The 26,011-nt window shown below is 34.0% G+C and overlaps 2 protein-coding genes across 2 annotated transcripts; one reads left to right on the top strand and one right to left on the bottom strand.

The window, feature by feature from the left end:
* Positions 1–4,645: 4,645 nt before the first annotated feature.
* Positions 4,646–18,465, top strand: Dis3 (exosome complex exonuclease RRP44-like protein Dis3). Its single transcript, XM_090106203.1, has 15 exons — positions 4,646–4,825; positions 4,977–5,305; positions 5,743–5,939; positions 6,325–6,551; positions 7,598–7,874; positions 8,595–8,765; positions 9,377–9,492; positions 9,823–10,078; positions 10,947–11,071; positions 11,535–11,702; positions 12,715–12,921; positions 13,985–14,205; positions 15,169–15,337; positions 17,431–17,571; positions 18,139–18,465. The coding sequence occupies exons 1-15, from the start codon at positions 4,772–4,774 to the stop codon at positions 18,415–18,417; spliced, it is 2,937 nt and encodes a 978-aa protein (XP_089962329.1). The 5' UTR covers positions 4,646–4,771; the 3' UTR covers positions 18,418–18,465.
* On the bottom strand, positions 18,454–26,011 carry LOC149905415 (uncharacterized). The gene is made up of 9 exons (XM_090106204.1): positions 25,853–26,011; positions 23,547–23,689; positions 22,376–22,519; positions 21,536–21,756; positions 20,736–21,263; positions 20,326–20,667; positions 19,793–20,033; positions 19,253–19,552; positions 18,454–18,974 (listed from the first exon to the last, which is right to left on the bottom strand). The coding sequence occupies exons 2-9, from the start codon at positions 23,656–23,658 to the stop codon at positions 18,568–18,570; spliced, it is 2,295 nt and encodes a 764-aa protein (XP_089962330.1). The 5' UTR covers positions 23,659–23,689; positions 25,853–26,011; the 3' UTR covers positions 18,454–18,567.

Here is a 26,011-nt window from a genome sequence, read left to right as displayed (position 1 = left end):
CACGATCATCGAGATATATGTATAGAGGGGTTATTCCAAACAAAAACATTGCGCGCGGCCGATGTGGTGGGGTACGTGTGGAACGAGCGAGGCGTGGCTTCAAGTTCAAAGATTAAGCAATGCGTGCAGATGCGACACATTGTGCAATCTGTTTACTCGGTACTATCTGGTGGTACTGATACTAGGGAATTAATAAAACGATGATTTTATATTAAACTATGTATTTTAATTTCCTTTAAATAATATCAATTTAGTAAGCTTTTGTCGTTTTGTGTAGTAATCAATAGTTTTATCAGTTTTTGCTTCATGATGTAATCGAATTTTGGAGTATTGGTTTATAATAGCCCTAATTAAATGGATACGATGATTCAATGTTGATGGCGTTTACGTATAAGAAACTCACATTTTGAAAAATCTCACGTGAGATTCGATGATGGGGGAGGGGTTGAATAAATTCTCACGACACTCACCAGGGGGGGAGGGAGGTGCAGAAAATTTTAAAAAACACCTTACGTAATTTATGGATGCCCCCTTACTCGATCACAATTTTTGTAACTTTACTATAAACGGAACTACATTTAAAAATATACTTTATTTATTGAGTTATAAGGTTGCTTCCATTCTGTTTATTTACATTCTCAAAAACATCAATCGCCGCAGAGGTGGCTTGCGACAAAGGCGGCTTGTGTCAAAGGCCTCGGCGATATCATTTAAGAACATAATATTATGTACTTACTTTAGGCAAACTTGTAATAAGATCTATTTTACTTTCTTATTAGTCCATTTGACAAGGATATTGGGTAAGATACCTATTGGAATAATTTTATTATTATGTATGTAGTATGTACTAATTAAATCCGCGAATAAAAAAAATTTTTAGTCGTGAATATAGAAATTGGGTCGCATTTTTTTAATCCGCGAATAGTGAAAACACGAATAAAGGAAGCGCGATTAAAGAACTTTTACTGTATTAGTTTCTGTGAATGTTGTGTTTATTTGTAATTGTTGTGCATAATAATTTATAAATCCTATTGGAACAACTGTTGATTAACCTTTTTTTAATAAATAAAAATAGGTAAATAAAGAAATATTACTTAATATAACCTACCGTTTTACTTTGCGTAGTCGGGTAAAAGTATAAATATTTAGGTACTATACCATGGTAATCTTTCCTAGTAGATATTGTATATACATAGTTAAAAAAATCCAGTTACATTTTTTTAACAGACTCATCGATAGTGTCACGTCTGTGCTGTTAGTCTATGAAAAATGGCGCGAAACGCAGAACGCGTGGTGATTTTTCGCAAAATGATAACAATATTAGTAAAATGCATGACTTACTCATAATAAGGAAACTTACTGGTGAAAAGTCACTCCTCGGGCTTTGTTTGTATTATGGGAACTGTTAAAACAATATCTAAGCAAACACGAAGGCATTTTGAACAGAGCAATAACACGTGTTGACGCGGCAAGCGGGGAGCACAGTCCGACACAGACTAAAGAGACTTGTGATTCTTACCTCTAGCTCGTGTTAAAGAGAGTGTAGTAGCGATCGCCTCTCTAGTACGTAGTACATTCTATCTCGATGGTCACGATACGCTTTAAAATATATACCTATGGAACGGCCGGCCCAAATCGACTGTTCTAATGCTAACATAATGGAATAAGAAAGGGAATGCACGTGCACCCATTGTATTATTTACCGTTAGGTGAATCGGACAAAAAAGGGATTTGAAATGTTTACACGCATCAATGCAGATATGCTTGATGAATGATGATATTTTAAATATTATCTGTATTTATTTGCAGCTAGCTGTAAATAATTATCTATAAAAATCATCAATTCTAATTATGAATTTAAAATATACGATATTATTTTAACATTAAGTACTAACATAATAGAACTACTTAAATTATTAATATAAAATGAAGATAATAAATTATTGCAGGCAGTAGGCACGCGTACCTATTCTATTAAATTTTTATTTAAAAATATTATGAAATCGAACCTTTATTTAATCATGTTTGCGATTGCTTATTTATTTTAATAAAACTGTGTATTTTATATTATCATAATAATTCCTAAAATGTTGTTTATTCTCTATTTGTTATTATTTGAACTTTGAAGCACTTTTATAATTTAATATAATAAAATAGGTACCTACACCTGGTAACTACCATATTAATCGTGTTTTCTAACGTAATATTAAATTCATAAGTATTAATTTTAATTTGTAATATTAATAATTGTACCTAGTACTATCATGTATCAAAGGTTACAGTTCGTTTTATCTTCGGTTACAGACAAATATAATAAATAATTACATGATTTTTGCATTTTGTTTGTTCGTACCTTCAAATCGAAAGCTAAAAAGAACGATTAGTCCGGGATACATCGCCCATTTTTGCAAGTGATTACTATCAAGCTAATTTTTCGTGAGTAGCTTTATTTTGATGAGATGCCCAATAATTTCATGTACGAAACTCTCGATTGTGGTAGCTTACAGAGGTAACAAGGATAAAAATTTTTGATTTGACGGTTCTCAAATATTTATTACGCGATTTGTAGGACAATATGTCTGTTGAATTATATAAGTATTAAATAAGTGAAAATAAAAAAATCAGCTGGTTAGTAATCATTTATGATGACTTCGTTATCGATACACATTGGAAAGGGGGACTCTTTGATCAAACCATAGATTTTGTAGGACAAATATTTTTTCGAGTAATTTAGATAATTATCTTGAGATTGAACAAAAAAAAACATTCAGTTAGTAATTAATATTTGAGAACCATCAAATCAAAATATTTTATCCTTGTTTTCTCTAGTAGCTACCACAATCGAGAGTTTCGTATATGAAATTATTGGGCATCTCATCAAAATAAAGCTACTCACGAAAAATTAGCTTGATAGTAATCACTTGCAAAAATGGGCGATGTATCCCGGACTAGATTTAAAAAATTCCGCACATAAAACTTGCTCGATAAAAAAAATAGCTTTGTGACTCACTCATGAAAAACACAAGTGTTTCCTCTTTGTAATAGTAGTTTAGATTGAAAATTATTAATCCTCAGAAAGTCATGACATAAATTAATACTTCAATTGCTGACATAACTACCTAGGTATTGTTTTAAATTTTTTTTATAAATATTGTAAACGCTGTTAGATTACAATCTCGCGGGATCCTATGGTTTTGAGATTGTAGGTATCTAATCCCTGACATACCTACCTACAGCTGCAGTCTGCACTAGGAATTAGGATATTGTTAATTAGCGCTCCGGGCACTATGGCACCAAAGAGGATATAATCACTACGCACATCGAAATGTGTCTAGTAAAATTTTGTTGAGATGTCTCTTTTTCGCTTACGATAATGGATCATGACATCAGCTTAGTATGACCCATACAATTTAAAACCTTATAATACACTAGCTTTCCGCCCGCGGCTTCGCCCGTGTTTTCAAAGAAAAACCCGTTCCCGTAGGATTTCCGGGATAAAACCGGGTATCCTTTCTCGGGTATCAAAATATCTCTACTTATACCAAATTTCATGCAAAATAGGTTCAGTAGTTAAGGCGTGATTGAGTAACAGACAGACAGACAGAATTACTTTCGCATTTAAAATATTAGTATGGATTAAAATATAGAAAACTGACGTAGGTATTCCAAGTTTAAAACATTACCTTTCGTTCCAATATATCGCTGTGAATCCCTTATATATATCTTAGAGCCTTCCTCGATAAATGGACTATCTAACACCTAACGAATTTTGCAAAATAGGACCAGCCGTTACTGAGTCAAACAAACTGGTCAGCTTTATAATATTAGTATAAAATAAGTCAAGAATAATCGAAAGTAGATACTTACCGGTGGAATCTTAACATTACAAAATATAGCGTAATCATAAATACATTTACTTACATACATTTTCCTAGGTATTATCGGGTCTTTGAATGGAGGTTTCTTGAAATTATACACATTGAATAATAAGCATTTAATTTTAAAAGATTACTTACAGCAGCAAAACTTAAAACTTTATGTTTGCCATAATTTAAATTCCTATTTTGAATACATGGTAGAAAATCGCCAATAAAAGAGTCCCACGGTGAAAAAATGAACTAATTTTGACAGGTCGGCCATAGTCCATAGACCATAGTGTAGAAAAGACGTTGCTCTTGTTTCACTGTTGCCATACACATTTTTTTTAAACAAAAATTAAATTCATTCCGAAACCTCCAATAGGCAATCAAAAGCTATTAAAATATATTTTTTAGCTCTACCTACGTATCTATCTCTTTTGTTGTGAAGAAAGTATTTAAACTCGAAGTATTAATAATAATAAACAGGCTCATTTCCTTTTTTACACGCTTTATATTAGCTTCACCTGTATGTTTGTTTGTATAACGACTTCTTTGGGCGCGAATTTGACCCACTTTAAACGGCCAGATTTCGTTCAAACTTTGTAGATTTATTGAGGACCGATGACAATACACTAATTTGATAAAATTTTCTATTTTTTAGTTCGGTTTTCTATAAAAAGCGTGTTTTTTTAGTTTTTTTAACTATTATTATTTCAAGTACAACACTAAAATTCGAACATAGACTATACATAATATGTCAACTGTCGAATGTTGTAATCACAGGTTGTAATTTGTAAACATAAAGTTCGTCATGGGAATTTTATAAATATTGTAAATAAACTGATGTTATACATACTGAAACTATAAATTAAAACTAATAGAACTATAAATAGTTTATATTTTCTGAGAAGATGTGGACCACTAGAACATTTTTAACAAAAACTAAGAGGGGGAATATTCTAAAAGTGAGGTTACTTTTATAGGTTGTTTACAATATTTATACAGTACTAAAACAGTAGTTTTGTAAAACAAATGTTTTGAATGTATCACAAAATAATAATGTACGATTCATGAAATTATTATGTTTTAATACATTAACAAAAAACTCGTTTCCAGATTGTAAGAGAACATTACCTGAGGGACGATTTGCTATGTGGATCTGAAGCATGTAATGTGTGTCCACATAAAAATGACGAATATGTTTTGGATGCCAAACCAGAATCAATTTGTGCACTATTCGACTATAACCACTACATTATACTTGACACAAATGCTGTTTTACATCAAATAGATGTTCTTGAAGATGATGCGTTAAAGAATGTGATAGTTTTACAAACGGTTCTGGATGAGGTGAAACATCAAAACACTGCTATTTTCCAACGTGTTTTAGAAGTCATTGGGAACAAGAAGAGGAAATTCTTTTCATTTGTGAATGAGCATCATAAGTATGTTTGTTTAAAATATGGATAAAAATATTGTGTTATACAGGAATTAATTATGAAAGTATTGTATGACAATTATAAATGTTACTAGGGACACAAATTTAATGAGAATGGGTCGATCTATTTCGAAGGAGAATGGATTCTAACATTGAACATATTAACATAGACATTTTCTATTAAAACTATCACTTCCAAGAAGTGGTCTTTCATGTTACCTAGCTTCTTCTCTATAATAATGACCCGGTTTCACCAATATTTTCTAAATCAGATGTTAATTAATGGACTGTTAAAATAAACATGTATTTTAACATCGTTGTCAACTCTACAGGTTCCAAGAGGAAATCTAACAGACCATTAACAAATGGACCATTAACTGACCGACTCACGAATCATTCATTCGTATTTTTATGCACTCTTGACTAATAATTTCAACATTTCAGAGACACATACATTGAACGCAATCCAGGTGAGAAGCCAAACGACAGGAACGATAGAGCAATTCGCAAGGCTGCTATGTGGTACGCCACACATTTGTCTATCAAAGGTGTGGCTGGACATTTCCCACAGATTGTGCTGTTGACTGACGATGAGAATAATAGGAAACTAGCACAGGAGGAGGGCATTGTTTGCTGCTCGGGTAAGAATATTTGAGATAATGAATTTTTAATGAAAAGAAATTATCTGTTTATTGAACAAATTAAATGGTAGATTTGATATTTATGGAGGTAATTTGGTCTGAAGAAATTACATAAAAGTTCATTTTCAACCTACTTAACTTGCATTCTGCAAATCCATGTAATTTGTGTAATTTGATTATCAATCTCAAGTTTTTTACATATAGTTTTTAGACTACTGATATATGTATATTTAATTTGTAGACTTGACAACACATTTCCAATTTGAATGAGTAAATAAATAAAATACATAAATGAACCAACTGCGTTCATATGCATGGTAACAATCAGAAAAATATTCTATCAAACTGTGTTTTTCACCTCTAAATTTCCAAACACGATTTACAGTAAAGGACTACATAGAAAACGTGAACGGCTTCCCCGGCCTAGTGGACAAACTGTCAAAGAATATGATGCCGGAGAGTGTCTCCAAAGACGCCCTATATCCCGCCCACTTTACCCCGTCACAGATACACTCAGGAATACGAAATGGGAAGCTGTATCAGGGTACTTTCTATGCGTCGAGAGATAATTTCTTGGAAGGCACAGCTTCTGTTTCTGGCTTTGAAAAACAGGTCAGAGATTTGATATTTTGTTCTATAGCACTGTCTTACCTGTTAAATGATATTTCTTTTAATGAAAAGAAATAAATATATAATGAGGCAGGATTCGAACCCACTGCGAAATAATTTCGATCCCATCGCTGCGGAAAAGCAGAAAGTCGAGAGTTCGAATCTCGCCTCGTGATCGATTTTTTTGTATTCTTAGTTTTTTTTTTCATTTAACTACCTGTTATTTAATGAAAAAAAATTATGGAGGTTTTTTAATAATATTTACGCAAACGTTAGTCATTTTATTAGTAACATTGTATTAAATATTTGTTGGTTAATGAAAATAGATATCAAAGTGTGAAATAATTATTTGTTTACTATTGTATGTTGGCTTACTTGGATAGCTTCCAATAGAATGATTTTATAATTAATCTTGGATGCAGTTATGAAAATTTGGATAATTGTACACAATGTGCACAATATACAAATAATAATATAATAATAAAACATGAAGAATAGTCTAATTTATTTCTTATAAACATTTTTTAAAGCGGACATGGGAAAAAAAAGAGAATAGTCTTGTATGCTGCCATATTTCTATGATAACACGAAAAAAATAACATCTACAAGCACTTGACAAACAGAAAATTTGCTGATATTAATTTATTTTGACACTATTTGGCTATTAGCCATGTTATAGCAAAACAAAACGTGTTTTAGTTTTATTAATAATTCTAATTGCACTTAGAATATAACACTTTTAAGACTCGAAATAAGCTCATTAGCATCTACTTTTTCCCGACAACTGTATCTCATAACTGGGTAAGCCTTTTATTTATTTAACTCTTCAATATAACTCCAAACAAAGGAAACTTTGTTACAATTTTACACAAAAACAGTATAGTTTATAAGCAACCTTATAACTTAGCAATGATTTGTTGCACAAAAATTTCAAAAGGTAACCAGCTCAATAAAATTAAATTGGAGGGTCGAAAAAGACAAAATGATTTGTTCCAGTTTTGTCTAACTTATCTAACTTGATAAATCTCAAATAATTAATATTTCTGCAGATATTGTTACAAGGTCACATCGGAATAAACAGAGCGATCGACGGAGACATTGTAGCAATCGAAATATTCCCCGAAGAAGAGTGGAGGAAGCCAAGTGACATAGTTCTAGAGGACAAGGCTGATGATCCAGGGGATTGTTTGGACGAAGAAACGATTCTGTTGAACAGTGCGAAGTCAGCTGCGAGCGCTGATATCAGTCCAACGGGGAAGGTGGTTGGCATCATACGGAGAAAATGGAGGCAGTACTGTGGGATACTAATGCCGAGCAAGTTCCCTGGTATGTAATATTGAGATGTTTTAAGGATATAAAATTTAGTATAATAGGACACTATGATCACTACATAGTTAAAAACAAAGTCGCTTTCTCTGTCCATAATTCCCTTTGTATGCTTATATCTTTAAAACTACGCAACGGATTTTGATGCGGTTTTTTTAATAGATAGAGCGATTCAAGAGGAAAGTTTTAGTATATAATTTATTAGGTTTTAGACAAAGCGGGCGAAGCCGCGGGCGGTAAGCTAGTATGTTAATAATGGCATGATAATGTTTGTGTTTGATCTACTCTACTACTGTTGTGTACAGCTGTTGTAGATAGTATTTTTTTTTTTATTTGAAATGAAATCCTTTCTTTATAACCAGGTTAAATATCATTAAAATTAATTGGACGTTTGGATTTGTTAAAAATAATAACAAGAAAGAAAGAAAAAATTGTGCAATGTTTATATTTTAATTATTTATTTTTGAAATACTTATGAGAGCGGGCTCATCGGCTGGTGAAACCGTGCGGCGTTTATAAAAAAAAATGCGTTAACAAGTGTCAAATTGACTATAAGAAACGCTATTAGGAAATTAACCCATTGAGCCCCGAACGGCCCGATCGGTCCACGACACAATAGATTTTCTATTGTGTTTGTGATTCCGGGGCCTGAGTTATTAAAGGTGTCAAACAAAGGATGACAGAAATATATTACTTTATCAAATATAATTATTTTTCCAGGCGCCACCCGTCACTTATTCAGCCCAGCAGAGCGGCGTATACCGCGTGTGCGAATAGAGACGCGGCAAAGTGACGTACTGTCGTCGCAGAGGATACTCGTCGCGCTTGACTCTTGGCCCCGCAACAGCCGCTACCCGTTGGGCCACTTTGTGAGGGCCTTGGGGCCTATTGGTGAGATATCTATTTTATGCTTTACTTTTTGACTTTCTTATATAACAAATTTTATAAAAATTTAATACTTCTTGGAGAACCACGTTTTTTATTAGTAAAAACTGAAAGAAAATCTGTGCAGCAGTTATTGAGTTTAACGCGAACAGACAGATAAAGATTTTTCATTTGTAATTACACACACAATAGACACAGAAACACAATAACAAACTAAAAAATGTATTGGTGAATGTAGGTCTAAATAGATTTAGGTATATTTTAAATTAGCTTAAAATACTTGCTATTAGATTGAAAGAGAAAACATTTTTACCCAGACGTCTCACATCAATACATAAAGCCTATCATACACTTTTTAACAAAAAAAAAACTGGTTGTTTGTAAAGTAGGTTTACGATCGAGATGTTTACGTGATAACGTCTTATTGGTGGCAGCGCTCGAGATGAGACGGGAGATCGGTCCGTCTCTCTCTCGTTATACCTGCGATCGCGCTCGTGAGGTTTTGGTGTGACACAAGTTTCTGAACATGTCACCCGACTAAAACGATTTTAAAAACGTTATCACGTTAAAAAAAAATTACGCCTATAATTAAAAAAAAATATAAACATTTATTTCAGGTGACAAGGACGCAGAAAATGAAGTGATACTCCTAGAACATGATGTACCGCACGCGAGATTCAGCGAAGCAGTACTTTCTTGCCTACCGCCCGATGATTGGACTATACCCGAAGAGGTAATTATTAAAACTATAGATACACAATCATATAAAAACTATAAAAGTGTTTGCAAAAGTGTCTAAATTCTATATTGAAGCAAAATCAAGCTTATTAGCATTGCACAAACCTTTTTTAAAACATACCAAACGACTAAGTCAATGTATAAATAAATAATTGAACCTTATAGCACTGGTTTAAAGTCCGAATTTACATGTACTCAATCTGATTTACAAATCAAAATAAATTTTGTTTATTATGTATATTTTGAGTAGTTGATAACATATACTTCCTTTTTCTGTTTCTTTGTCATAAATCAAAAAGATTTTTTAACGTCTTTTTTTTAACAGGAAATCAAAAAGCGCGTAGACCTCCGTTCCGTGTGCGTCTGTTCCGTCGACCCGCCCGGCTGTACTGATATTGATGATGCTCTCCACGCGAGACTGCTCCCGGAGAAGACGAAAGACGGTCTACTGAAGTACGAAGTTGGCGTGCATATTGCGGACGTGACGTACTTCGTGAGACCGAACACTGCTTTGGATAAGGAAGCCGCGTCCCGGTCTACTACGGTCTACTTGGTGGGGAAGAGGATTGATATGGTGCCAGGTTGGTTTTAGTAGAATAAATAAATAAATATTTCAGGACAATTTTCACACACGGCACGATTTGATCCCATACTAAGCTTTCGCTTGTGTTATGGAAACCAGATGGCTGATGAACATACATATATAATTTTTAAATAAATACTTATATAGAAAATAAATAAACACCCAGACACAGAGCAAACATCTATGTTCATCACACAAATATTTGCCCCGGGTGGGAATCGAACCCACGACCTCTGGCTTGGAAGGCAGGGCCGCTACCAACCAAGCCAACCGGTCAGTCAAGAAGATGATTATAAATTTAGTTATTTGCGTGGTCTACTGAGAAGACGAGAGACGGTCTACTACGGTCTTCTTGGTGGGTAACGGGATCGATATCCTAGGTATGTTTTAGCAGATTATCTTTAAATATTTTGTTGTTGGGATGGTCTACTGAGAAGATGAAAGACGGTCTACTACGTTTCTTCGATTGATATGATTCTAGGTTTGTTGTAGAGTGATTTTTGGGTGGTCTACTGAGAAGACGTAAACTGTCTCTGTCGTTTAATCTCCTAAGTGCTTCACGAGACACTTTAAAATTTATGTTTAAGGTAGGTATTTTGGTGTATTTCTTAAATAGGTAAAGTTTTAGGCTTTAGTAGAATTTCTTAAAATATGTTACCAACACATTTGTTATATTTACTATGACAATCTATTTTGACTAGATACTGCTTCAAAAATGCAACTTCTAGAATCGTCTGATATCCTTATATTTTTTTAACTGGTTGATAAAATTACAAAAACACATTATTGCAAAATCCACAGACAAAGCCATAAACATTTCTTGAACTATAAAATAACGTACATAATATAATTTGAATTATTTTCAGATCTATTAAGTTCTAACTTATGTTCTTTACGCGGCGGCGAAGAAAGACTCGCATTTTCTTGTGTTTGGGAAGTCGATGAAAACGCAAATGTGTTGGCTACAAAATTCCATAAGAGTGTTATAAAGGTATGACACTCATTTTCCCTATTTTACTTTTATTATTGTTAATATAAACAATATTTTGTAGTAAAAATATTAGACACATAAAAAAAAAAAAATATATGCGTGTACTAAGTACACACGTAAGAAGTGAAACTTCTTTATGACCTTAAAAATGTCACGAGTATGGCGTAACGCAAAAAGTCACGCGTACGGCGTAACGCAAAAATGTCACGCGTACGGCGTAACGCAAAAATGTTACACTAAATTTTTGTCCAACCCCGATAAAGAAGTTTCACTTCAAAAATACGCACACCAAGCTATATCATGTATGAGTGATATTTAGACTACTTTAAACACAGAGTTAAAATACATTGATATGGTACTTCACATAGTATATAATTCAACATAACAATTTTTATCATCACAAACTATGTTCTTTTTTTACTAAAAATAACCTCAAAAGCTATTTAATTTAATTTTTTTCCAGTCCCGCGCAGCGATGACATACGAAGAAGCACAAATAGCAATAGATAGTTCGAGAAGTGATGAAATAGCTGAATCTTTGAGAGTTCTCAATGCGTTAGCTAAGAAACTCAAACAGAAGAGATTGGACAATGGCGCCTTGTTGTTGGCCTCCCCGGAGATACGGTTTGAGGTAAGGTGTAAAGAAAATGTAATTTAAAATGATTTTTGTGTATAGTGCATTGGGGGAATTTCGGATGAGGGGTAATTTCAGAAAATTGTGAATACCGCTTTAGAGCATCGCTTTATCATAAGTATCGTGAAGGAAGGGCATGAAGATAAGGTTTGATATTATTAGCATACATATTTGCTTAATCTATCGATAGTTACGTATTAATTTAACATATATACTTATTTATCCCGTGGCCGGAATGACCCCAATGCACCTTATTTCTCATACCTTGCCATAATCTTTTTTTTATATTTTAAAGTTTAAATTAAATATTTATTTAAATACAAATAACACATGGTGTAAATAATACAAGGTGTAAATAATTACTCAGCTTAGAATTTAATCGGACCATACAATAAAAAAGATCATAAAGGAACTTATGAGTGTTGCCACTTGCAAAGCTTTTATTATTTACATAAACTAATTATACAAGCACACGTATAGTGTACCATTATATTATCATATTTTAGAGCACTCTTATATTAGATGCGCGAACATGAAAATTCGTCAAAGTATTCGTATCGTCATTGAGAACATGACGTCATTATTATATATAAAAATTAGTTCCTTTTACGCACGGCAGGGGCGCTTTTCAAATTCCCATACAAATGCTCTCAATTGCAATCTGAATACTTTGACGATAGTTTTCGTACTCGCGCTTCTGATATTGTGATGCATAAGTGTACAATTTGTTATCTAGTTTCAGTTGTGATTGGCTGAAATTTTCAATAAAAGTATGTCTAGGTATTTCATTGTGTTTGATTTTACGCGAGATTATACATTTAGATATGAAAGATTTTAACGGATTTTAAACAAGATTTATTCATTACATATATTCGAATCTCGACGAGCGAGCGTTGTCACGGAGAGACCGCTCCACGCTGCAAAGTGTGCGAAACGTTGAGATTATATGAATAAATCGCGTTTAAAATCCGTTAAAATCTTTTTAAAAGTATGTCTTAATATCTCCCAGGTGGACTCCGAAACGCACGAGCCCATGGAAGTGCAAGCGAAACGCATTTTAGACACTAATTCCATGGTAGAAGAGTTCATGTTGCTGGCAAACGTTAGTGTAGCGGAGCACATAGCGGGCGAGTTCCCGCAGAGCGCTCTGCTGCGGAGACACCCGGCACCGCCGCCGGCCAACTTCAACACTTTCCTGAAGGCTGCTGCTCAGCAAGTGAGTGTTTATAGGGAAAATAGGAAAATATATGGGGGGAAGGAGTAGGTTAGCTTGGTGTTCAAAGCATTTTAGACACTTTTTCTATGGGAAAAGAGCTCATGTTGCTAACGTAATCGTGGCGCAACATATAGCTGGCGAATTCCAACTTCAACACTTTCCTGAAGGCTGCTGCTCAGCAAGTGAGTGTTTATTGGGAAAATGAAGAAAAATAGTGGGGAGAATAGTGTTCAAAGCATTCTAGACACTATTTCTATGGTAAAAGAGCTCATGTTGCTAGCAAACGTTAGTGTAGCCCAACACATAGCGGGCGAGTTCCCGGGGAAAATAGGGGGGATGATAGTGTTCAAAGCATTCTAGACAATATTTCTATGGTAGAAGGCTTCATGTTGCTGGCCAACATGATTGAAACTCAACTAATCATAGTGTTTTATTTCGTATAAAAATGCTTATTTTTAATTGACAAAAATTGTAAAAGTTCTGGTGATTAGTAATTACTGTTGCCAACCTTTAAATTAATTTACCATTTACATTGGTTTTTTACTTCAAATTGATGTCTTGCTGCAATATGAGGCTCTATATTCTCATAAACATTTTGGTCCGTAGTTAAATTTGACTGAAAATATCTCCTCTACTCAACAAAAGTAATGTCTATTACATGTATATGTAGATTATAGAAAAAAAAACAAGATTTCCTTTGTGTTAATTCTCCATAAACAGTAAAAAAATTTAAGATTTCCTTTATTACATTAATGTTCTTGTCCTTGACGACGCGGTTGGCGCAGTGGTAAAGTAACTGCCTTCTGAGCCGACGGTCCCGGGTTCGATCCCCGGTCAGGGCAAATATTTGTGTGATGAACTCAATTATTTGTTCTTGGGTCTGGGTGTTATTATCTATATATGTATTTATTAAATATTATATTTATCGTCGCCTAGTACCCACAACACAAGCCTTAATTGAGCTTACTGTGGGACTAGGTCGATTTGTGTAATAATGTCCTATAATGTCATATTTATTTATTATTATTATTTATTTATTATGTTCTAAAATATCGAATTCCAGGGTTTCGACCTAGACGTATCAACGAACAAAGCGTTCTCTAAATCTCTCAACGAGGCCATAATACCAGAACGCCCATTTTTCAACACATTATTACGTATTATGGCAACCCGTTGCATGCAGCAAGCGGTGTACTTCTCTAGTGGGAGTATCGCGCAAGAGGAGTTCTATCACTATGGGCTTGCGTGTCCTATTTATACCCATTTTACGTCGCCGATTCGTAGGTGAGTGAATGTAGACTCTATTTCTAGTAGTTTTAGAGGCGAATTTACAAAAGTTTTCGTAGTGTGAACTTGCGTGTCCTATATTATATTATTATAGCATGTGCGTTCCGTACCCTTTTCCTTTTCATTTTATGTTAAAAGCTCAACTACGCTAGAAAAGTGCAAAGTTGCAATTTCTAATCCAACTTTTGCGCGTGCGTTGATTTGTCTTGGTCTTAGTCAGTTTTACTTTTTATATTGATACTAGCGGCCCGCCCCGGCTTCGCCCGTGGTACATATGAAAAATAGATGTTGGCCGATTCTCAGACTTACCCGATATGCACAGAAAATTTCATGAGAATCGGTTCACCCGTTTCGGAGGAGTATGCAGACTAACATTGTGACACGAGAATTATACAAAAAAAATCTAACAAATAATAACATATTAACCGTTATTTAATATTGGATTTGATTTTAACCTATTTCCCATCAATGACTATGATAAGAATTGATCGAATAGCATAGGAAAAAATGTATATCCTACTACTATTATAAAGGCGAAAGTTTGTAAGTATGGATGTATGGATGTTTGTTACTCTTCCACGCAAATACTAATGAACCTATTACAATGAAATTATCACACATATAGAGGGTAACTTGGATTAACACATAGGATAGGTTTTATCCCGGAAATCCCACGGGAACGAGAACTATGCGGGTTTTTCTTTGAAAACGCGGGCGAAGCCGCGGGCGGAAATCTAGTAAGTAATAAAAGGCAGAATATCTACAAAGCCGGCCGGCGCCGCCGCGCTTGTTACACAGATTTTGTTCGTGGTGTCCTCTCTATAATAATACCTCAATGTTCTATACTGTTTAAATTCCCCATTACGAAAATATTAAATTACACGTGAAACTGTTCGTAAAACTAATGTCACGAAATTAATTTCATGCCACTAATTTCGTAATGTAAATTCGGCATTCCAGATACGCAGATGTGATAGTACACCGTCTGCTAGCGGCCTGTATCGGCGCGGACTCAACGCACGCGTCCATATTGGACACAAAGTACGCGATCTCTCTGTGCGAGAACCTGAACTACCGGCACAGACAGGCGCAGTATGCGGGACGGGCGTCCGTCGCTCTGAACACACATGTGGGTACTTTGGAATTTTGGTTGAATATACTTTATTACTAGCTATGCTCCGCTGTTTCACCCGCATTGCTCCTGGTGATAGCCTATAGCCTCCCTCGATAAATGGGCTATCTAACACCGAAAGAATTTTTCAAATTCAACCAATAGTTCCTGAGATTAGCGCGTTCAAACAAACTCTTCAGCTTTACAAGTGATAACTGCGTTAAAAACAACCGACTTCAAACTTGCATTTGCAACATTTACAAATATACAGACAAAAATGCTCATAAAATAAAAACTACTGGGCCTATCCGAATAAAATTTTTATGGGACCAATTCGACACCATCCCGCATCGAACAAAAAAAGAATCACGTAAATCGGTTCAGAAACCTCGGAGTAATCGGTGTACATACATAAAAAAAAAAAAAAAAAAAACATACCGGCCGAATTGATAACCTCCTCCTTTTTTTGAAGTCGGTTAAAAATATTAGTATAGATTTACTAGCTCTTCGCCCACGAAGTAATTTTCAGTTACATAAAAATTTCTGTCTCTAAATATGTATTGTTAAAATCATATTGTTAAAAATATGCTAAGCTGACGGAGGTCACTGGTTGACCCCGCACAGCTTTTTCCTAGTGGGTTAACCAGGGATTTACTACAATTTATATGAGGTGTAAAAAATTGTGAAACAAATAAATAAATTTGAAATTTGAAATTTTGAAAATAAATTTGAAGTGGAAGAAAAACCCGCATAGTTCCCGTTCCCGTAGTATTTTCGGGTTAAAAACTAGAAGACGTGAAAAAGAGACAGACAGACAGACATCACGGAGTTACTTTCGCATTAATACGTAATATTAGTTAGGATATTTTTTTTTGTATGCTAAACCATCAAATTCTATTAAACATAGTTCACCGACGGCGGGATATCCTGTATAATCCACTAGACACTAAAATCGGCCGAGTAGTGTGAATTCGCAAGAAAAAGCACTCGTTTAAAAATATGAAAATACAACTTTTTAGTTATAAATTTTGTTACAGCAGGATTTTCTATTTCAATCCTTTGTCGAAAGTGTCACAATTTTGTAGTAAAATATTTCTAAATTAGTGTTTAAAATGAAGTTAAATGTTGATTAACCCATTGAGCCCCAATGGGCCCGATCGGTCCCAGACACAATAGATTTTCTATTGTGTCTGTGGTTCCGGGGCTAGACAGATTAAGCAGCTTACTAGAACCAAAGAAATTGTTTAATAATCCTAACTTCCTTACTAATATTATAAATGCGAAAGTAACTCTGCCTTCACGCTTCAACCACTGAACAGATTTAGATAAAATTTGATACAGTGGTAATTTGAGACCTAAGAAAGATATAGTACAGGTTTTATACCAAAAATCTCGTGTGAACGGGAAATATGAGGGTTTCTCTTTGACTACGCAGGCAAAGCTGCGGGTGGAAAGCTAGTAATATTATATTACGTCAAAAATGAATGCGGCGGGATTCCCTTTACGCAAAGCGTCATAAAGTATGACATTGTGTGAAGGAGATGTTTGGGTCATTCGTGTCAATATCGTTACAATCATAATAGATATTAAAAAATAAATAAACTTCAGAAGGCACGTACATCTTGTATTGGTACTTCTGACATTATTAAGCTATTGCATAGCTTCTATCGCGGGCCTTGAGCGCGGGGACCGAATCCAGAAATTGCGTAACGAAAAACCTCACGATCCCCACTCCGACGGGCGCGGAGGTGTGGCTTGAAGGCATAGCATGCAATAGCTTTATCGCGGCAGTCCCCGAGTGCCACACGTCTTTCTTTATACATTGTAACTATCTTCTAAGTAACTAGTCAGTTTGTAAATTGTAAAAGGGTGAAATTGTTTTACATTCAAAATAACGGTGTCTTTTACTTTTCAAAGTGTTATAATATACATACTTTGAAAAGTGGCCTTTTAAAAGTTGTAGCGAAAAGGCGACAGCAGGCATTTGCTATAATAATATCTGTAATAATGAAATCATAAAATCGTATTTGCCAGATGCCATGTAAATTTCACTCTTCACCTTGTTTATTACAAAAACTTTCTACAATTTGATTATAATACTTTCTTTACAGATTCTCTTCAAAAATCGTATTGAGATTGAATCAGCGGTAGTGTTGGCTGTGAAACGTAACGCTTTACAAGTGTTGATCCCGAAGTATGGTCTGGAAGGGCCTTTATATCTGCCCTCCGATAATTTTGTTTATAATGAAGAGGTATGAGCTATATTTCTGAAGTGAAACTTCTTTATCGGGGTTGGGCAAAAATTTAGTGTAACATTTTTGCGTTACGCCGTACGCGTGACATTTTTGCGTTACGCCATACTGGTGACATTTTTAAGGTCATAAAGAAGTTTCACTTCTTACGTGTGTACTCTAGTACACGCATACATTTTTTTAAATATTTTTTTTCTATACTTGGTGAGGGCTTTGTTGAGGGACTTAAAGATAGGATAAGATATTTTATGGTAAATAAGCAAGCAATTTTTTGTGTCATGTTTCATTGTTTGTATTATGAATGTTGTTTTGTTATGTTTAAAAGACTAAAAGAAAAAAAGGTAGAAGAATATTTTAATTGCGGCCTAGTGTTCAAAACGCAGCGGTTAGAATAAAATTGCTACAGCAAGAAGTCTAGAGCTCGACTCCCTTTGGTGACTAGTAAAAAATTATTGCTTGTGTTGTCAAATATTATGTTTGATTCTTAAGTAAAACACGTTTCATTCTTACAGTTTGTTTATTATTAAATTTTATCAATCGTTACTTTACTACAATGTTCTTTTACAGGAACACGTTCAAATATGCAATGGAGTGGTATTGCGGACATTTGACGAAATAGTTGTGCGTTTGAGTCTAGACAGTTCGAACTTACAGCACAGGAAATTAGTTTTCCAATTAGTTAAACCCTCTATACCCGGCTTTAGTTACGTAGAAGATAAAGATATGGACGTTCAAATCATAGACAAGACAGAAGTCATAGAGATTGTGGATACCACAGATAAACAAACGAAGAAACGCAAAGACGCGCCAGAAGGAAAGGGCAAGAAAAAGAAATCGAAGCAATAACTACTTTTGTAACGCTTTAAGGTTAATAAAAGACGATTTAAAATAAAACTTTTATTTTTCATTGAAAATACAATATCACAACGTAGATACAAACTTAAATAACAGTCTAAACCAAAGTCACAATGGTACAATCCTAATTAAAATTAACACTTATTCATTCGTAAAACTATGCCTTCTTATCGGCGGTGGACTATCTGCTAACGTTGTAGGCGGCATTAAAGTTCCTTGACTAGTTTCAACTTCCTGTGATTCGTCTATACCGTTTTCTATCTCTGGTTCAGGTTCTATAATCTCTGGTATACGAATAGTTTCTGGTATGAATTCTCTTGTCTCTGGTACTTGACTAGTGCTCGGTTCTATGTGTTGTATAGTCTGTGGTATTGTGACTTGAGCTTGCGCGGCAATTCGAGCGATTTGTTGATCGATTTTGTTGACTAGTTGTTCGATTGCTGTCGGCCATCTTGATGTGGGTATCGTGTGTGAGGGCGTGAGACGAGCGTCGGCCATTACGGTTAAGCGAACCGTGTCGGCGTATTGAATTACTGTTAGCGACATACCTAAAAAAAGAGTAAAGTTTTTTAATTGTTTCGTAAACTGTAAAATTTTATGTTTTAAAATAAAAGGATCCCAAATAAGAATATTAAGTGATATCAAGCATTTTTGAAGTACCATACATAAATTACTTAATACATAGGTAAAGATTAGTAATTTGTTCCACACTTTTACTGAATAATATACAAGATATCTTTCGAGCTGAATCTATTTACTTTGTAACCAATTCCTACGATAAATATTTTATTGAAGTCCATTATTAGTTATCCAAAGATAAACTTACTTATATTAGCTTGAGGCGGTCTCCAATACATAACAGCGTCTACTTCCTGCCCCCATAACGTTTTCCGTTGCCTCGAGTCCAATGGGGCATTTATTTCTGCATACGACACCGCATATCTCCTGGATAGTGCATTAAGAGTCAGTCTTGCGAAGGGCGAAGGCACGGAGCGTGTTAGGGCTCCGCAGCGGGCCTGAGCAGCCCATGCACCGGCTAAGGCAACTTGTCTGTTACATGCTTCTTCTACCACGGATGCTATTCGACGTGGTGTGGCACCAACGGGTAGAGATAGACAGACCATTCCTGGAAATATGAGGAGAGATATTTAATTGTTATTTATTTATTACTAGATAATGTGCAGTAAAATTAATGAATCGTTAAGTTAAAGATTAGACATTTCAATATTGCTAACAAAAATCATCGTGTAATCTTTCTAATGTGAAACTATGGCCAAGACTTTTTTTGTCTCTTCTAACAGAACGTCACAGTATATTAGACACATATTTTATCAATGATATAATTATTTAAATCATAACACCTTACCTCCAGTTTTAGATTTCTTATAGTTCTTCCCATTGCCTTCAGCAAAAGTAAATAGAAAATCTTCGCAAGCGGCTCTTGCAGTGACTAGAACAGAATCAGGTGTACCACATTGGGACTGTTCGAAGAATGCCCGGAGAGCCTCTGTGGCTGCGAATAATGCTATATCAGTAGATGATACTCCGAGAGCTCGGGCCGCTCTGTCTATGTTCGCTCGAGGGACTGGTCTGGACCATGAGGTTACCTGAAAGTAAGATAGAATTAACTGATTATAATAATACACATTTATAATTTTCTAATTTATTTTAATGAAAATAACTACTGCTCATTGTGCACTATATTAAGGCTTTATATTTGTTGCGTTTAAATCGTTTGATTTTAAATCATTTATTCAATCAATTACTTGACCTAACATTAGAACTAAATACATATACTAATAGGTTTGTAGAAATTAACATGTCGTGTCAAATAAGCTGTAATTTTTTTCATCTCAAATGTATGACTCTGTGATTGTGTTATTTTTTTCTATAACAGACCTTCCTTCCACACAACGATATAGTTTGCAACAAATGCCGCTTTCCATCGTCAGCTCCAATGGTATCAGTCCATAACTTTCGAGGAGCCCTGTACGCTTCTACCGTGCCCCTGATTGTTTCACCCAAAGCTTTGACAAACAGTTGAATCAAATCTCCATACTTCCAAGTCAATGTATGGGTTTGACGAACTTGGCCTGTATTTTTCAACTCATTGAGAGCCAGGATTTCATCCCGCATTCTAAAGGGTAGCGTTACAAAAATTTTCGTAGTTGTCAATGCTGCATCTATCATTCTTCTTGGCCACTTCCGAGGGTCCACTGTTACAAGAGGTGAAATAATTATCTGTAATTACAAAACTGAAATCAATGCAAGAATAATTTGTATATTTTAAAGAAGAATTTGTCGCATACCTTTGGTAAAGTTAAGTTCCTTCGTTTGCATTCTTTTTGCACGGTTAGAACGAATTTAGCTGCCGACAACTCGGTTGGGCCGTTTCTTTCTTGAAATCTCTTTTTGGAAATTTCTCTTAACGCGCTAGCTACTGATATAGAGACTAATCCAGCAACATGGAATGCTCCAGGTAATGATTTCAAGGCTCGAGGGCTTTCTACCGGATCATATTCACAAATGAACTCATTCCATATATTTGATAGGCTCTCATTTAACTTTGACCATAATTCGGGAATAGCGGACGGTGTTGGAAATAGTTGTGCTAGCGGACTCAAGTGTCTGATATCACGGTCTAGAGATCGATTTGGCAGTTGTTCCATAAGGAGAAAATCTCCAATGTTAAGTGAGTTTTTCCCAGTGAGCAGTAAATGGTGAGCTCTAATTAATATGTAATACTTTGGCTCTGTTGATACACAGGGAATTATTATATACTGCCAAGGAGGATGATCACTCGGAAAATATTTTGATATTATATCGCTGATATAATCCTGGAATGAACCCAAACAACAAGTTAGTAATTTTCCTTCGAAATTAAAAGAACAATGTTATTTTAATAGGTTAACGTTGTGTTATAATTATGTGTTAATTTTAATAGGTTAACATTTATTGTGACTGGTAAATTTTAGACTAAATATTAGGTATGGATAAATATATCCATACCTAATATTTAGTTAATTAGATAGTATGGATGGATAGAATTAATTCCATCCATCCATACTATCTCATCTCTCATAATAGTGTATGAACTAAATAAACCAACCTGTATATTAGTATCTGTAACAGGCCTCCCTCTATAAATTGCATTAGCTACTAGTACATGGTTATCAGGTCTAAAAGGTACGTGTTTGTCCCAGGCATAGTTGCCCCAACAAGACACTAAGAGTTGCCGCAGGCGCGGGAACATGAGATCACCATTTTGATTCCTTCTATCAATAACGTGTTGATATAATTGGAGTTTAATGTTATCTATATTGGGAGTACCTGTGAATAATCCATACTAATATTATAAATGCGAAAGTAGCTCTGTCTGTCTGTCTGTTACTCAATCACGCCTTAACTACTGAACCAATTTGCATGAAATTTGGTATAGAGATATTTTGATACCCGAGAAAGGACATAGGCTACTTTTTACCCCGGGACATAGGATAGGTTTTTTCCCGGAAATCCCACGGGAACGGGAACTATGCGGGTTTTTCTTTGACTGCGCGGGCGAAGCCGCGGGTGGAAAGCTAGTAAAAAATAATAATATCGATTAGAAAATATTTGATTCTATAATGATCATGTTGGTGTTCAAAATATTCGTGCTACGAGCTATCTCATGGAAATGGTTGAATTTGTAGCCATTAGTTTATTACAGAGGTGCCCATATGAAGGCATTGAAGAGTAGAGACCAAATTTCTCAAAAGTTTCTACCATTATATTTTTACATTGAAAGTCAAAGCGTGAACAATGGATCCATTGGACACACAGTAAAAATTCATTGTTCTTAAATCACCTGTTATATAATCAGTCATCGTCAATTACTGGGTGTTCCATACAATTACGAAACAGTACGAAATTAGGGCAATAATTATATTTTTTAATACCTTCAAATATTTACCTTTAACGCATAACAGAACATTGATAATTCCCTGGTTCCTGTGAGTGTCCAGTAAGGAGCGGACTGTGTCTGTTCTTATAAATTCCAAGCTTGGATATTTGCTGGCAAGTAACTTTAACCATAAGTGCTTGCTTATTCTAACAACTGTAAAAAAGTTAAATAACATTAGTTTTATGCGTTGGAATTAATTGTTGCGAATAATCTTCCCGGTTTTCTAATAAAATTAAGAAAATTGTTAGGTATTTAAAAAATTTTGAATGTTATTTTATTGACAGCTTACAGCTTTAAAAATTAAAATACTAAAGAAATATCGATTGTAAACTAAACTATAGATCAAACCTAATTCTAAAAATATGCTAATTTCATCACCGCTACACCGAAATCGAAATTATTGTATTATTTACGGAAATTAATTATCGATATCGATAGGCAAATTGTTTTCATTCGAAATCGTTCAATGATACTTAATCGGCGAGACCATTGACCTTTCGAATTATCAACATAAATCGCTATCTTTGTCTGTTCCTATGCAAATAAATATTAAAAAATAAAAACAAGTAAATTACCTACCAATATTGTAATATTAATGCCGAAATTCAAATAAATCGCACATCATATTATTTCATACATGTATGGCGAAGTAGAAAAATTATTTACCTACGCGCCATTTTTGGGTTTACATACAAATAAGAAAAAAAGAAAAACATTTATTTAATAGATAACTATACCTACACGTAAGAATTATTGAAATACAAAATAACATAAAAAGAACTTAAAACTAAACCATATTTAATATATAAAAATGAATCGCAAAATGTGTTGGTAAGCGCATAACTCGAGAACGGCTGAACCGATTTCGATAATTCTTTTTTTATTATATTCCTTGAAGTACGAGGATGGTTCTTATGTAGAGAAAACGTAAATATGTACCACGGGCGAAGCCGGGGCGGACCGCTAGTTTAATATAAAAATGTCCATTCAGACGAAACGGACATTTCAGAATCTAATCACATTTGTGTGACTTTAGATTCTCCACTGATTTTCAGTGGACACTACATTGACCTCCTGACTAATAATTTACGTACGTACATGTTAACAATGTAAATTAAACCACAAACTAATTAATTGTCAACTAATAATCAGTAAAACATTAATTTCAAAGATAACTTACCAACATACGATAGAGCGAGTGCAGGCAGAGCAGACACGGCAATCCAGAAAGCACAATATGTATAGAATTCCTCTCTCAATCTTGATCTAAAACTGAGCGGCTGTCTCCTCATTTTTACGTAATTATTTAAACTGGAGATATCCCTGGAGAATATCTTATATCTGAAAAACATAAATTAGTGAAATTAACTGTTTTTAGAATAAAGCGTTGCATTAAAATTATAAAATATTGCGGTTTAGTTAAATTGATTATTTTAGAGATTTCTCCACTACGTTATCAGAAATTAGTGGGCACCAAATTAGGTCAATAATATTAACTAAGGTCGACTGATGTTTATTTTACTTAGAAATGTTTAAATGAGATAATATGATCGAATTCAAACAACGTTATTATTTTGAACAATAACAACGTCCAGTAACTATTTTCGTACACCTTTAAATAATTTTAATCCAACAAAAAAAATAGATGAATATGTTTTTATAATTAAAAATTTTATTTTATTTTAATATAAGTATTAACTACATAAAGGTGTTAAATAAAGTAACACATTGATCAGCGAAATCGAGCAACTGGCTATTATAATAAAATACATAAACATTACTTAAAGCTAGTGGAAGTGGAAATGGTTACTTTCTCTTAAGTTTTGAGTTAAATCGATAGCTCTCTCCATTTACATACCGTCTCTCAAAGTCAATGCTACGAAATACATTAAAAATCGAAATGCAGAACGTTTTAATCCGCACTTTACGTAAATACATGATTACAATAGGAAATATATTGTAAAACTGTGTTTACAGTTTAAAATGCAAATTATATACTCTATCTATTAGGGCCGATTTTTCAAACTTAAGCTTAAACTTATCCGTCCAATAAAGTAATAAATAATCTTATAAAAGGGTCACCTGAAAAATATGAAAAGAGGGGCAATAAGAACAAATTTTTTAGATGATTGTTTAAAACTATAAATTACTTTAAGTAGTTGGTGGTCACTGTGTTCAGTGTTGGTGGGTTACATTTCCAAAATATTATGTTGGTATGAGAATAGTTACTAAAGACTAAAGTGCATTACTATATGCAAGGTGAAAAGGGTACTGGGTATCGTGGTAGAATTTAGAACATCGTCTGTCGTATGAGAAGTACCTTTATGATTTATTTTGACTTAGTTATATCCAATGACAAGCAATTAAACAAAATTACAATATATAGTCATCTCTGCATGCTTGTATTATAAAATGATTATAATGTTAAACGTTTTTATATAACCTACTAGTTTATCTAGTATTATCTTATTATAAAACAACTATCATGCCCCATTTAGTTTTACTAACTATTAGAGATAACATCAATTCTATCTTTATTTGATAATAAGAGCGCGCTGGTGACCTTTAACAATATGTACCCTGAAATCATCAATGCATCATATACTTAGGTCATGATTAACGTCACTTTGAAGTCTTGTTAATACGTCAAAGGATTTATTTATTTTAAAGGGAATCAAGGATATAATTAATAGTCTAGGAGAGTCACGAAGTTAAGTGAAAGAAAGACTATCAACTAATTTTACCTATGATTCTGCGTCCAGTAACAATTTTTATTTGGGTTCACGAGCGTTCCTTATTTCGCCAAATTTCTTATTCTTATTCGTCACGCATTTTGTATAAGATATAACTAAACTGCATACTTCTTCAAAATTTCAGCGTTCAGTGTTTTTAATTGTTTATTTTGTTAGAATAATTGAAGAATCAGAAAATAATCATCCTTTTCTATATTAAAGCAATCAATAAACGAAGTTTATACACGTTCTTAAATGCCGTACCTACTTATAATTTTTTATTTTTATAATTATGTTGCGATACGTAATAAAAATTACCTATAGGTTTCACTGAATTCATTAAAGATGGCCTTTTAATTTAGTGTTAATGATTCTCCTTTATTTTTTTTTTTATATATAAAATTATTAAGATTGAAAAAAGCGACGGAATAACATACAAAAATTGACCCAATTAACGAAGTCAATATTTAAATTAGTAGTTGCATAGGTATTTTATCCCTAAAGCCTAATAAGATGCGTAACTTCACCAACAAAAATATTTTTTATATAAAGATACTAGACTAACTAGGTATGTTATAATTTATACATAATAATGAAATCACTTTACATGAGGATTAGACGATTTAGAATATTTTTATACGAACGAAAATAATTGTTACGATAACCTTTTGAATACTTTTGATACTAACCGATGTATGTTGTAATAAATGAAAAGTTTACACGATCAAAACTGAAAAAAATATTTATAAAAAACTTACTGTAAACACAACACAATTAACTCACTTACACAATGTTTTCACAAAACAAATTATTCAGAGTGTGTCGTGAAGCAACCGCGGTCGACTGTGTACCAAGTCGCTTGTGGGTGTCGACTGTAGACTGGCTACTGCAGTACTGCTTATCACCGCTTTGT

This window comes from Colias eurytheme, chromosome 10 (assembly GCF_061535395.1).
Source record: "Colias eurytheme isolate Ceu_HAF_F1 chromosome 10, ilColEury1 Martin Lab GWU primary, whole genome shotgun sequence".
NCBI classification, from domain to species: domain Eukaryota; kingdom Metazoa; phylum Arthropoda; class Insecta; order Lepidoptera; family Pieridae; genus Colias; species Colias eurytheme.
The sequence above is the reverse complement of the archived record's forward strand: the minus strand, read 5'-3'. Positions and strand labels throughout refer to the sequence as shown.